Source organism: Gracilinanus agilis, chromosome 3 (assembly GCF_016433145.1).
Source record: "Gracilinanus agilis isolate LMUSP501 chromosome 3, AgileGrace, whole genome shotgun sequence".
Classification (NCBI taxonomy): Eukaryota; Metazoa; Chordata; class Mammalia; order Didelphimorphia; family Didelphidae; genus Gracilinanus; species Gracilinanus agilis.
The window spans coordinates 263,135,036-263,150,746 of NC_058132.1; the positions used below are offsets into that span (position 1 = coordinate 263,135,036).

The 15,711-nt window shown below is 36.3% G+C and overlaps 1 protein-coding gene across 1 annotated transcript in view; it reads left to right on the forward strand.

Annotated features, from left to right (window-relative positions):
* IFIH1 (interferon induced with helicase C domain 1) overlaps positions 1–15,711 on the forward strand; it is an 81,355-nt gene that overhangs the window by 12,625 nt on the left and 53,019 nt on the right. The window contains exon 3 of the mRNA XM_044669106.1: positions 487–648. Within this exon, the coding sequence (XP_044525041.1) occupies positions 487–648 (162 nt within the window). The remainder of the gene's footprint in view (positions 1–486; positions 649–15,711) is intronic.

Consider the following 15,711-nt stretch of genomic DNA (forward strand, 5'->3'; position numbering starts at 1 on the left):
AAGATTAACACCCAAGATTATATTCATGCTTTAATGAGGAACTTGAGTAGGATTTTACATAGGATAGATATTTTATTAGGTTAAAATACATAATCCTAGCTTTTACTGATTGAGTAAAAGATAAGAATTTAAAACCAAGCTTCAATTTTAAGCAGAAATGTTACTTATTAGGGGGCAGGTAGATGACTCAGTGGATTGAGAGCCAGACCCAGAGATGGGAGGTCCTGGGTTCAAATTTGGCCTCAGACATTTCCAAGCTGTGTGATCCTGGGCAAGTCACTTAACCCCCATTGCCTTGCCTTTACCACTCTTCTGCCATGGAACCAATATGCAGTATTGATTCTAAGATGGAAGGTAAGAGTTTTTTTTTTAATTTAATTTCATTAATGGAAATGTTTCTATTAGTAAGAGATATAAATGTATATGGTGTCTATGAAAAGCAGTTTTAAAAAATATTTGCATCTTAATATTTTTGCTCAAAAACAGAAATTAAGGAAAATGGAACTGAGGAATTATTCCCAAAGGATGGTCAAGATGTTGATGAGACATTTCATTCTTTATCGGATCAACAACAAGAAGAAAATGATGGCCTATCTGTGGAGAGTGATGAATTGGAATCATCTTTTGCAGGTTCTTCTGTGGTTTCAGGTAACATGGTTGTATCTAATATTAGGAACACATCACAGAGGCTAATATTACAGAATGAATAACGGTTATCTTATTAGATATGAAGGAAATTGACAGCCAATGAAAAAAAAGGAAAACATTTTGGTATACATGCTTTTCTGAACTTTAAAAAAATTAAAATGATACTTTAAAGCAGAGATAAGTCAACAACACTCTGGAGCAGCTAGAACCCTATTCAGAATATATTTAGGATATCGTTAACAAAATAAATAAAAATGAAATAGAATATAGATAGTGTTAATATGGGGCATTCTAAGTCATATATGGCCTGCAGAGATCCTTATGTACAGGTTTACTAGTACCCTACCTCCTTTCTATTTGAGTTTGATACCACTACTTTAAAGAAGTGAAGTAAACTTCTTTTTTGTGATCAACATTCTATGTCTATTATGTGTGTATATATATAAACATACACATATATGTATATATGTATACATATGCATATCCTATTTAATTTATTAAAACAAACTATGATCTGAATTTGGGATTGACTAACTGACCAGATTCAAAGATTAAATCATTAATGGTTTGATGTCAACTTGGAGGAAGAGGAATGATTCTGGGATGCCTTGATCCTATGCTCTTCAACATTTTTATCAATGATTTGAATGAAAACCTAGATGGTGTTATCCTATTTGCAGAAGATGTTAATCTGGAATGAATAACTAACATATTGGATAAACAGCTAGGATCTAAACAAGTTAGGATGATAACCTGAATTTAATAAAACTAAATTTAGTAGGGATAAATAGGATCAGTAACATAAAATTCCACACTTGTGTTCCTATACCAGTATAGGCTGAGGGAGGTAGCAGATTCTCTGAAAAAAAAATCCTGGGGAAGGGAGTTAAAAACAAGCCACAAATGTGTTATGGCTGCCAAAATTACAAATGCAATTCTGTATTTGGGATTACATTATATTAGTCTATATCAAGAAGGAAATGAAGGAAACAAGCAAAGTGCCTCCTATATGCCAGGTTTCACAATTATTATTTCCTTTTCTCCTCAAACCAGAGGACCTAGACCTTCTTGAATGCCCCATTTTACCCATCAGATACTTGATAGTTGTGTGATCTCTAGCAAGTCACTTAAAACCACTTCTTTCAATTCAATAAACATTTATTAAGTGTTTAGTATATGCTAAGCCCTTTTCAAGGCTGCTTTCCTGCTCTGGTGTTCACCTTTCACCAACTCTCACCTCTGGCCCTACTATGCTATAGCCTGTGTAGTGACTACTCATCCTGGTAAACCATTTCTCAGGAAGGTGGGCTAAATAAGACCAAGGGTGATCAACAGGCTTCCAATCTATTGGTGATTTAGCGAGATTCCCTGATGTACTAAGAAGATGAGAACAATTTTCCCCAAAGGCCATAGAGGCAACTGAAGCAAGCACTATGGAGCTTAGAGCTTGGTCAGACAAGGAAGGAGCCACAGTCATTCACTGCATCCTAGGCCTTCCCTAGTCCTCCCGTCATCTTGTCACTGGATTTCAGTGATTCTGGAAGAGAGTGAGACTGACCACTCGGTGCAACTCTGCCCCACTTAAATCCAACTCACGAGCAAGTTAAGACATAACCCCATATCATTCATCCTCTTCAAAAAAAGAATGAGCCACAACAATCTTTGAATTCTAATTTGAATTTGAATTCAGATCTTCTTCATTCCAAGTTCAAAACTCCATCATCACCACCACCTACCTACCCTAGCCAATGTCCAGAATAAGGGAGGTGAGTATCTCCACTATATTCTGCCATTGTCAAGTCACATCTATCATATTTTGTTCAGTTTTAGGAGTGATATTTTAGGAAGGACATTGAAAATAAGGCAGTCATGATGATGAAATGGCTAGCGAACATGTCACCTGTGTAGTGCTTCAAAGAAATAATTGAATATTTAGCTGAGGAAAGCAAAGACTTGGGGAGAAGATGGTAGCTCTTTTCAGGTATTTAAAGGGCTATCATAAAGCTCTTTTGGGATGAAAGAAGAATAAATCTTGTTCCCTTTGACTCCGGAAGACAAGGCTTAGAAGCAAAGAAATAGATTTTTATTCTAGTTAAAGGAGAAAAAATTTTTGTGTGACTTAAATCTTTTAAAAAATGAAATGTATCTCAGGAGATAATAGTTAACATTTTAATATATAGTTTTAAGGTTTGTAAAAGACTTTACATTCATTATCATATGAGTCCTAATAATGTGACATAAATACTGTGGCTATCCCCTCCATTTTATGGGTCAGAAAATTGGACTTGAAAGAGGTCATTAAGTCAATTAGATTTTATTAAGTTCCTATTATGTGCCAGACTTGCTTATGAGCTCTAAAGAGTTTCTTAAAATATAGAAGAAAACTGATCAAATACTGTCCTCATCCATCCCCCACCACCTATAATTTATTACATTTAACAGTACAATTTCTTTAAGAAAATAAACTGCCCAAGGACAAATATATTTTAATTCTAGGGGTTATTGAAAGGTATTATTTTTAGCTTGACTTGGGAAGGCTGGTTTAGAGGATGCTGCAAATTGGGCATCCACTAGCTAGCTATACAATTACCCATGGCATCAGATCAGCCCCTACATGTACTGTCTTCTCAGCTTGCTCTTTTTACACACAATTGTTTCCATTGCTGATGTGTGTTAAAGATGCTTCTTCAGTTTTCTTTCCTTCTCAGTAGTTCTAGGGTAAGTGTCAAAGATAGAATTCTAATTCAGGTTTTCCTGACAATGCATCCAGCATTTAATCCACTCCATCTGGTAGTAGCTTCTCCTTTTTACTGAAGGTCTTAAATCAGAGACTAGACGGCCATTTGTTGGTCATATTGTAGATGTTATTTTTGGTCAGGTAAACCCTAAACTGGATGATCTCTGAGATCTCTGTGATCTATCTAGGCTTTAGGGTTAGAAAGAGTAGTTACTTTTGTTTCTATAAATTTTTTATCGCTGTTTTCAACAGTTTTGTAATTGTTTTCAAAAGGTACATCCCCAAATTTAAGAAGAATTAGTAACAAAGGAAAAGAAAAGAATTTTTATCTTTAACTTCAGATTGTTTTGGACATTATAATCTTAAAAAGCTGGACTAAAAAACTAGTCAAAGGAATTAGGATTTCTCTCTTTGAATGAACAGGTTTATTTGAGGCACAGAGGCAGAATTCCAGAGTCTTAATAAATAAAGTCCTTTGTATTTTTCTCAATGCAAATAAGTATGAGCCATAGTTAAAAAAACAGGTTTTACATGAAGAGCTATGAAGGATTGTAGTATAGATTTTGAGTTTGTCAATTTTCTGAACCAACTCATTAAAATTTCTAAAAGAAAAAATTAAGAGCACTAGATATGACAAGCTTAGAGAACATTGTTTCCTGGGGTCCCAGTCATGATTCAGGGTTAAGGTCAGAGGGGTTAAATAATGAATCCCTTTAGTAAAAGTATATACAAATACTTTCAGGTAAAAGCTCTTCCTTAGGCAGTTCATGAGTATAAAAGAAAGCAAAAACCACTGTTGAGGAAATTGAAATATTTTTTTCCAGGAGATTCCCTGGGGTATCCTGTGTGTATCCTCATAACTTTCCAGTTCTACTAATATCTTGACTCACAATTTTGCACCCTTTTATTCCCAGCCACTAATAATATAGATGGCAAGGGTCACACACCTCAGCTTTAAGGCACAAGAGTCCACCCCTTCATCCTGGCCCACATATTCATTCTGCTCCATGTTCTTTCCCCTTCTTTCCAAGACTGAAAATGGCCAGGTGAACCTCTGCAGTGTCTGTGGGCAGAACCTAGCCAACTAAGCGGACCAGCAACAGGGGTTGGATTCTTTTTCCAATTTTGATGGTGCCCCCTCAGCATTGCTGTAAAAATGAGGAAATGAGATGGGCTGTGATGCTCACGTTCAGTGTCTTGGCCACCTTAGTTATTGGCAGCCTGGGGTCAGAGGATAGTGGTGGAACTGGGCAGGAGTGAGATAACCCCCGTGCTCTCTCAATACCAGCTTGGATTGTGAATGGAGAAGCTATGGGTATGGACGTGGAGTAGTTTGAGTTTGGCTTCAGGACATCATTTGATGACCCAGCTATGGCTTTTTGGGCAAGAATAATTTATAAAAGTGATTTCTAGGACTTTATATGGGGAATTCCTGAGACCCCAGAGAACCTACTCGTTGGCTACCTATAATGTCCTTTGACCTGCTTTTATTTTCAGGAGCTGCTTTGGGAACTTCTTTTACTTTGGGGGTATTTGTATAATTTTTTTTAAAATTAAAGGACTGATTATTTGAGCCTTCAGATTCTGAGTCATATCATAATAACAGCAACAAAAATAAATAACAAATATGTAAACAATAGAGCATTTTATAGTTTTATAGAGTTTATGTGTGTTGTTTCATTTTGTCCTCACAACCACACATTGTGATCAATGCTGTCATTATCCCCATTTAATAAATCCCAAGTACAACGTGTTGAACACATTTAAATCAATATATAATTAGATGAATAATCAAATATGGTTTACAAAGATGGAGGATTGAGAGAATAAGCATTTATATAGAAACTATTATGTGTCAGGCACTGGGCTAAAGCGCATTTTACAAATATAATCTCATTCAATCTTTAAAGTAACCTGTGAAATGGATAGTATTATTATTGTCCATATTTTACAGTTGAGGAAACAGACGAAGAGTTTAAAGGATTTCCCCATAGTCACACAGCTAGTAAATGTTTGAGCCTGCATTTGAACTCATGTCTTCCTGATAGCAGGCCCAACACTATATCTACTGTGTCACTAGTAGACGCAAAAAATCTATTGATGTCTTCCAGAATTAAAATTTTTATTGAAAACATTTCAATTTCTTTTTTTTTAAATAATTTACTTTTATTTTTTTCTCTTTCTAAATGAATTTGGCCAATTAAATGAAAACAAAAAAAATAATCAAACTTTTAAAAAATAATTTTATTGATCCTTTTTGGGGAGGGGTACAAATAATTTCCCAATATACCCCTCACCCATAGATCTCTTTAGTGTAACAAAGAAAATCATTTAAGAAAAAACAGCTGACAGAGGCTGAGATGCTTTAGTATATAATATTCTGTACCCATAGTCCTCTACCTTTATCAAAAGGGTCGAGGAGTTGACATCTGTTTTCTAGGATTTGAGTTTGATCACTGCAGTTAATTAGAGATTGATAGCCTTTTGGTATTTTTTTAATTATATCATTGTAGTCTTTGTGTTTGCCATTCTCTTGATTACGCTTTCCTTGCTGTGTTAGTTCATTTAAGATTAGTTAAATCCTTGGTAGCTGTCATGAAAGAAGCGATTAAGAGGTTCTGGGACTTTAGGAAGCAAGTCTGCAGCATGTTCCAGATCTACCTGTTTAGTAACCATATGGAAAAAAAAAAGAAATTATATTAACCAACTTTTTGATGAAGCCATGTTGGTGCTTAATCATCATTGCCTCCTTTTCTAAGTGCTCATAAACTATCCCCTTAATAATTCATTCTGAAACAATCCAGTGAATTAACATTGAGCTCACCAGCATATTTTTTTCAAATTTTACCACTTTCCTTTTTAAAAAAAATTAGAGCAGAATTTTCCATCTTTAGCCTTGCAGTACCTTTCCTATTCTTCTTGATTTTTCAAAGATTTTTGATCAGTGGCTCAGAAATAACATCTGCCAATTTTTTATTTCCTGAGTAATCTGAGGATATCTTCCAATCCAGAATGAGTTCTAGTCATTCTGACTGTACAGCATCTTGGGGGTGTTTAGTTTGATTCCAGTTATATATCTAAGACAAAGGTAAAGGCTGGCTTTTTCTACAGCAGATGCAAAGATTGCCTACTTATAGTGCCTGCATATAGGACAACTAGGTGTCCCAGTGGGTAGTGTCAGACTTGGAATTAGAAAGATTTATCTTTATGAGTTCAAATCTGGTCTCAGACACTTAATAACTGTGTGATCCTGGGCAAGTCACTTAACCTTGTTTGCCTTGGTTTCTCATCTGTGAAATGAGCTAGAGAAAGAAATGGCAAACCACTCCAATATCTTTGCCAAGAAAACTTAAAACGGAGACCCAAACAGTTAGTCGTGACTGAAACAACCAAACAAAAGTATATGTTTGGTTCATTTGTCTTGTCGTTTAGCCCTGCTGTACCAGCGCTGATTCCACGGGGGAAAAAAAAGCACATGTGAACACACTCAGAAAGACAAACCCTATAAGGAACTGACAATATTTTTGTTGGTTTTTACAGTACTAAAATGTTGTAGTGCCAAATTTACTTAAAATAAACAGGTCCTTGGTGGTAGTTGGCAAACCTTTTTCATTGAGATTTTCGTTGAAACGGTTTTCTTCAGGAAGTTTTGCTTTTATAAAAGTTCTTAGAATTAGGCAAAGAGTGATAATAATCTACATTATTTAATTATTTAATTCTTTAATTTTTTTAAACCCTTAACTTCTGTGTATTGGTTCATGTGTGGAAGAGTGGTAAGGGTGGGCAAATGGGGGTCAAGTGACTTGCCCAGGGTCACACAGCTGGGAAGTGTCTATGTTATTTAATTCTTAAAGGTTTACAAAGTTCTTTCCCTACTACACACGTGGGAAGTAGGCAGTGTGGATATTATTACCTTTATTCTCCAGATAAGGAAACTGAGGCTTTGAGAGATTGAGTGACTTACTCATAGATGCACAATTAATTAGTGGCAGAGCCTGGATTGAAATCCATGTCTCAACTCCAAGCCCCACTACACCATACTCAAAATCTCCTAGATCTTTACCACGCATTGCTGCATGCTTATTGCCTTAGGTATTTTCTCAATACTGAATAAGCCTCATTTTGGATTCTAATGTATTTTATGAAGATTTCACGAACAGTAAAAGCAAAGTAGCATGAAAAAAACTTGTTACTCAAGCTGCACCCATTCTGTAAGTAGACAGAAGACCTCAGTTTTTAGAATCATCAATCTGGCATATTTACATGTGCTAAATTCACTTGCAGAAAGACAAAACTGGGGTTGGTGAATTTTTTTTAAATGACCTGCCATTTCAGATTTAGGACTCTCTAATATTTGTTTTTGCATCCATTTTTAATCTTAACACATGCTTATCTTTATAAATTTATTATTCAAGAATGATTTGAGTATCTATTACACGTAAAGCATTGTGCTAGTGAATTAGAATGTTATTTCTAATTCACAGTAAGTATAAATGTGAACCATTATTTGGAATTTTAATACAAAGGTTAGTAACTTGATTCCAAAGAAAAATCTAATGGTCATTCAATAAATATTTATTAAAGGCCAACTAGGTGTCAGACACTGCTAAATTCCAGGGATATAAAGAAAAGGAAAAGATACCTCTTCCCTCAAGGAGCTCACAGTTTAATAGGGAAAAGCACCCATGCAAACAGCTCTGTATAAAGAAGCTATATACAGGATAATCTGGAAATAATCAACAGAGGGAAGGCACTAGAATTAAGGAGGAATCGGAAAAGTCCTGCAGAATTTGGGTGGGGGTTACTTGGTTTGAAGCTAGCGAAGCCAGGAGATGGAGATGAAGAGGAGGAATATTCTAGGCATAGAGGACAGTCAGTGAATATGCCTGGAATCAGGAGATGGAGAAGCTTATTTGAGGAATGGCAAGGAAGCCACAGTCACCAGATCACAGATTATGTGGGAGAACTAAAGTATGAAAAGACTGAAAAGGCCAGAAGGGTCCAAGTTATAAAGAACCTTAAAAGCCAAACAGAGGATCTCATATTTGATTCTGGAGGTGATAGGGAGCCACGGGAGTTTACTGAGGAGGAGGAGGATGTGGTCCGATACCTGCTTTGGGAAGATTTCTTTGACAGCTAAGTGGAACATGAACTGGAGCAGGGAGATGGAGACTGGAGGCAGTAGCCCAGGCAGGAGGTGATGAGGGCCTGCAATAGGGTGGTGACAGTGTGAGAGGAGATGAGGGGATGTATTGAAGAGATATTGTAAAGTCGAAATAGACAGGCTTTGGCAACAGATTGGATGTGAGGGATGAGAGAAAGTGAGGATCGAGGATGACCCAAGAGTTGTGAGCCTGAAGGACTGGACGATGGTGGCGCCATTATTAGCAAGAGGAATGTTAGGAAGAGAAGAGGAAAGGGAGGTTTGATGGAGAAAGAGGATGAGCCCAGTTTTGAATATGTTTGTCTGGAAATGCGGAAACGCTCTTTTGGAGTTCAAGATGTCCAGTTGGCAGTTAGAGATGTGAGTCTGGAGCTCCAAAGAGAGGTGAAGGCATATGTTGGAATTTTTTTCCCCCACATAATTATCTAGAGAATCCAAAATGTTTTTTTAAAAAGAGAAATGAACTTTTCCCCTTCAGAAAGAGTTGAAAACACACAATTAATGATATATTTCTTTTTTTAAAATTCCTGGTCACCTGTAGAAGAGACGCAAGAATAACCCATCTACAAGCTCTATTTATGTTGCTAGTGACATTCATCTAGTGCTGTACAGATTGAAATGTGGTTTACCTATGTCATTTCATTTAAGCTTTTTAACAGCTCTGTAAGGAAAGTAAAAAAGATATGATTATATCCATTTTACATTTAAGAATACTGAAACTCAGAGAAGTTACAAAAACCCATGAAAGTTGAGATTTGAACCTAGGTCTTATTGACTCCAAAGCCAGCCCTTTAGTATACTACCTCTCCTGAAAGAAAGAAAAAATTTAAATAAAAAAAAAGGTTTATGGAGTATCTTCCTTATAATAATCCTGTGAGGTAGGTATTACAAGTTATATTTCTCCTTTTTTTACAGATGGAGGAAACTCAAGGCTCAGATTAAGTGATTTACCTGTAGCTACACTTTATCTGTCAGAGGCAGATTCTGAATTTGGTCCTTTCTGACTCAGGTCTAGCCCCACTGTGCACTATATCACATAAACTCTGTGTTGGACCATCAAGGCAGCTCTCTTCTTGATTATTTGAATACTGTTTTCCTAAAATATACAAATAATAGGTGATCATTTTTCAGTTCTCGGTTAGATATACAGATCTTAAATTTATTGAAACAAATGACTATTTTCAAAAATGTTATCCTTTATGTGCTTTGCATTTGGAGTGGTTAATGTAGCTTATTAAAATAAGAGTAAAAGTCAAATTGATTAAAAATATGAATTTGGGTTTGTAATTTTAAAAATTTTCACATTTATAAAATGAAGCACCCCCCCCCCCCATATTTTTGTCACTGGATGTTATTTATGGTTGCTTTAATTCCTCTTAGGAACAAATACCTTGCATTTTCCACCAGAGGGTGCTTTTGCATTTATAAAGACCTAAAGTGAAACTTCATCGTAAGAGTCTTATAATGCAGCAGTGATAGAAAGTTAAGTTTTTGTATATGAAAATGTTATGTGTGAATGCCTAGTGCGCATGCATCTGAATACGTGTGTCTATTTTGATTTATATATTCTTTCACGTGAAGATTTTTAAATTCCACCCCAGCTAATGAGCTCACCAACCTGCTTGTTTTCAGACTTCACTACCTTCTTTTTCATATTTCCCCATATGTTCCATTCCTAAGGTTTATCTGGTGACATTATGTTCTGGGAGTTATTGTAGATATATTTTGCAAAGAGAAGATCGTGTTCTGTAGGAGGAGTTTAAAAATTGACCTTTATGGAAATACCTTCCCCCTCCCCCATCTGTTGTAGCATTTTCCCCTGCATTTTTTATATATCAAAGTCCAATCTTGGGTCTGGTCTGTATTTATTTCTGGATAAGTCTCCCCTATCCCTTCCAAACCAAATTTCTTTCTCATCCGGCCATATAAATCATCACCTAGTTTATCAGCTCCCGTTCTTCACCCCCCCCACCACCATTTACCCCCAAAATATGGACAGCATGCTTCATGAACTGCCAAAAATAAAGAACAGCATTGAAGGGTAGCACCTTAGATTCCAGCAGCTGGTATCCTCTAGCTATCTAAGCCTCCTACACACTTAGTATATTATGACTTGTATTATAGTTATTTGTGTACCTGCCTTTTCCTTCTACCCGACTGTAAGCCCCTTGAGGTCAAATACTGCTGTTTTTCCATTTTTAATCTCAATTATCTAATGCCGTACACTCACTGTACATGGAAGGCTCTCAAGAAATGTGAGTTGAATTGAATTCAGTTGAATTTTAATGTGCTTTATATCTTACAGGAAAAGGTTAGCGTTTCATTTTAAAATTTTTATTTGGTGGCCAACTTTGAAATGATCAGCTTAGGAAATGTACCTTTAAAATTGAAGTTTTAAACTGCAGATTTTAAGGCAAAATTGGTGCAAGGAACATCGCATCATTTGAATAATTGAATGCCAGATTGATGTGGATATGTTCCATAACTTTTTCCATATTTTACTTTTTAATAATAGTTTGTAAGTGGAGGACTGCATTTCTCATTGGATCATAGAATTTATGGTAAAATGGATTTGGAGCTGGAAGAGACTTTCTACAATCATCCAGTCAAAACTTATTTTATAAATGAGAAAACTGAAACGCAGAAAATTTAAGAGACTTACTTGCCCGAGATCACACAGATTTCAGGAATACTTGAAGAAAGATTTGAATCCAGATTCCCCCAGCGAATTTTTGGAAGTTAAATCTCCCCACACCTCTACTTAAAGAGTGGGGAATCCATTGGCCAAAGGAAAACAGTCTGACTCATTCTTTCCTACCATGTAACCTCATTCCTAATGATTGCTCAGTCTTGGGTCCTCCGCTTCTTCCTGTGTAGGGTAGCCAATGGGACAAGTCATTTATAATGCATGGATGTGAGTGTTCATATTTTTTATGTCACAATTTAAATGTATAACAGTTATACAAAATACCACACTAGTTCATAGAGATGCAAAAACAAAGATAGTCTTGCCCTAAAGGCACTAACCTCTCACTGAGACAATACACCGTATTAAAAGATAAAAATATATTTGAGAAGGAAAGAACACTTAACAATTAAGGAAAGCCTTTCTGATGGAGGTGACATATGAGCCTTTAAGAAATCTAGTTATTCCAAGAAGTGTTGGTGAGGAATATAATACATTCCAGGCCTTGGAAACAAACTCTATAATGGCAAGGAGGTTTAAGATGGAGTACCCAGCGTAGGGAAAAGCAAGTAAGCCAGTTTGGCTGGGATACAGAGTGGATGAAGGTGAATAACACGCAGTTGGATTGGATTTAGCTTATTTCTTTTTGTGGCTCCTCATCTTCCTTCATCTTCTTGACATGGGTGTCTTCCAAAGCTCAGTTTGATGCTCTCTCTTTTTCCTTATTTATAGTGTCCCATGGTGATTTCACTCCGTGTTTTGCCTCAGCTCTCAACTCTATGTTGGATGACTCTCTTGACTCTTTCTCTTTAGCCCTGGCTTTTTCTCTGAATCCTGAATTTTTAGTTTCTTGTTGAGAATTTTTTACTCATGCCCTAAAATCACCAATTTCTCATTCCCAAATCCAAATCTGTTTCTCCTTTTAACTTTCCTTTTCCTCCAAGGAGTCACATTTGGTTTCTTTTTTTATTTTCTCCAATTTCTCATACCCATTCGATCCAATATTCAAGGTCTGTGACTTTTGCCCTCATAGCATTTCATATATCCCTCCTTGTCTTTCTACTCATATTGTTTCCACTTTAGTTCAGGTCCTCATTACCTTTGTAAACAGTCCTTCAGCAACCGTTTACTAAGTGCCTACTGTGTGCAAAGTATTATTTTAAACCCTGAGGTAGGTAACAAATGGTCTTGAATGGGGGATATGACACATGCATAGATAAAAATATTATATAATACACAAGTATGACTTGGATTTGAATATAAGGAGAGCACAGGACAGGTAACAGTAGGGTGTAATACTGGAGGAAGAAATGGTTATTTCTGTTGGTAGAGAGCTGGAAAGGATTCCTGAAAGAAACATGAAATTGGGAATGAGCAAGTTTCCAACTAGCAGAGCATTCTAGGCAAAGGGAATAAAGTATGAACAAAGGCACAGATATGGGGAAATCTCTGAGCAAGTATATGGAACAGAATGTAGTATAATTTGGGTAGAACATAGCACACTTGGAGGCAACAGCGTGAGATAAATTTGGATACACCAGGATTTAGGCTAGGAAGAAGATCTTAGGCTGTATTTGGAAGCCATCGACGGGTTCTATAGCATGATCAGATATGGCAGTGGTTTAAAGGCTACTTTAGAAGGAAGAGAATCTGGAGGCAAGGAGAACAATTAAGCATATAGGTAGTAATAAAAGGCTTGTACCTGGGTTGAGAATTAGACTAAATTTGAGGAGATCAATGGGAAAAATACAGTAGAATTCTAGATTGATAGGAATTCAAAACTAAATATAAACAGGAAATGAAAGAGAAAGGGAACAATGCCTTTTGATCACTAACAATTGAGTGTATGGTGACATCTTCAAAGTGGATTGGTATTATTAGGAATCACTTATGAATACAGGATGACAAATGCTGTTGTAAACACTGAATTTAGGCTGTTCTTTCCAGTACATAGTTGACTGTGAGTAAGGAGCATGAGAGAGGGGGTCCACTGGATCCACAGATTCTAGGCAAAGGGAATAAAGTTTCCCTTTTTCCATGTTTCCCATCACTCCTGTTCATCTTACATCACTTCCAAAGTGTCATTTCTCTGCCTTAAAAAATAAAGATCTATGCTGACATCTCTGGATGAAATAAAATCCAAACCCCTAGAGCAAATGGTATTCAAGACCTATCACAATCTGGCTTCACCCTATTTATACACGCATTGCCCCAGCTGAACTACTCACTTTTCTACCAACTCATCGTGCCCTCTTCAAAGTCTCTTTAGACTTTGAGATCCTTGAGAGCAGGCTTTGTCTTTTACCTTTCTTTGGATCCCAGGCATTTAGCACTGGCTCTTAATTGACTGAACCACTATTCCAGGAAAGTCCTTTCCTTTTTTCATCAGTAATATGAGTGAATTGTACTAGAGTCCCTTTCTGTTCTTAATCAGTCATTTTCTGATCCTTTTTGGTTCCTCCTCACTTTACCTGCCAATTTTTCCCCTTTGAAATACCATCAAGGGACAGCTCAGGTGGTCTTCTCCATGTAATTTTCTCGAATATATCAGTTAACAATGTTCTTTAACTCCTTAAACTTCTCATAAGATTTTGTACCTCTCCTGTGCACTTACTACATACTATTTTGTACTGTAATTATTTTTATTTTCCCGTCATCTCCACTACTTCAGTCTTCTTCATCTTTGATTCAACCCTGGGACCTAGCACAGGGACTTACTAGTAGTGCATACTTGATAATTTTTTTTAATTGAATTGGATCCAGGAGAGAATGTGGGAGGTGGGTGGAGGAGGCTTTTCTCCCTTCTGCACTCAGGGAACACATGTTCCCTAGAATAGAGGGGAAAAATGTAAAAGACCAAAATATGTGTGTGTGTGTGTGTGTGTGCATGTGTGTAGGTACATATACATATCCTCTAAAAAATGTAAGCACATTTTTCAGAAAAATCAGGAATTTTTTCAAAGGAATTTTTATACCAATAAAAAATGGCCAGATTTCACCTTCGCCATTGTAGGAAAAAGGGGTAACTTTTGTGCTTGTGGTCACAGCCTCAGGTATGAGAAGTCCAGTCCAAATGGTAAATGACACCAGTATGGAGATGAATGAGTGGGTCAGGGGAAGTAGTGCCTCAAAAAAACCAAGAATAAACCAGCCACCAGAGTGTGATGAGGAATCGTTTCCCAAAGGGGTAGAAATTAGATTATTTTAGGGCTGTGGTTCAGCACTATAACCTAAAATCGATTTGGAGCCTTAGTTCATCTTATGTAGCACTCCTAGAGACGACTCCATGCTACATTTATTTCTTTATATAATGCAAACTTGTACTCTGGGGAAAGGGGGATTGTGGAGGTAAGGAAGAGACTGGAAAAAGGAAAGGAGGAAAGAAAGAAAAGAGTCGGGGTGGAGATTTCTTGTAAATAACAGGATATACTGATCCAGAACACTGGGGGAGAATACACTGGCAGGCACAACAGAAAGATGAAAATTGAGAATGTCCTGCTTAATCCACTATATCCGGTCTTTATTATTAGAATAGAAATATAAACTGTCTTGCAGGGTTATCAATTTATCGTCATTTTATGTTTGTCCAGCAGAGGGCACACCTCACATTGGGATAAATTTAAAATTAATTCATGCCAGAAAATGTGTGTGTGTGTGTGTGTGTGTGTGTGTGTGTGTGTGTGTGTGTGTGTGTGTTAACTTTGGCATATAAAAACTTTCTATATACTACACCGCATTTTACTTTGGGTCTCTAATTGGCTTAATATATCAATATGGTATTTTAAGCTATTACTAAATCACACATTGAATTTGTCAGTTGTCATTTAATGTGTGTTTTTACCACTATAAACTGATGAGATTGATTTGTGTGTATGGCTTGTAGAACAAGTCTCATTACTTTATAGCCATGCCACATATGTGTGAGATAGTGTATTATTTTTCATAAAGTGAAAAAGTATCATAAACATTCTTATTAAGTTTAATTTCTTCTATTTCAGTAGACTGAGAGGCAGCATGGAGTAGTTGAAAGAAAAGGTTGATCTTGGAATCCAGTCTGGATTCAGTTTCAAACTTTATTGACTCTGTGACCCTAGGCATGTCATTGTCTTGCTGCAGACAACTTGATAATAAATAAAACAATCAATAAAATTGGTAAAGAATAAAAAAGGGTAAAGAGTATTTGCTGATTTGTATTGGCAGGAGGAATTCCTTCAACAATGAAATAAAAAGTTTAGGTTTTAAAAAATCTAATATGACATGACCTGCTCAGCTATACTTTTTGAAATAGAGTGATGCTATTTTCTAGTCTTTTCATATATTACTCTAAAATTCCTCCTGCTTCCCAGGAGAAACTGTACTTAGACTAATGATGAAGCTGTTTTTCTCTTCAATAACACATCCATCTAAAAATGTATAAAAGAACTTTGAAAGTGGATTCTGTTTCTTGTCAAGCAATTTTTCCCCAATTTTTTTCTT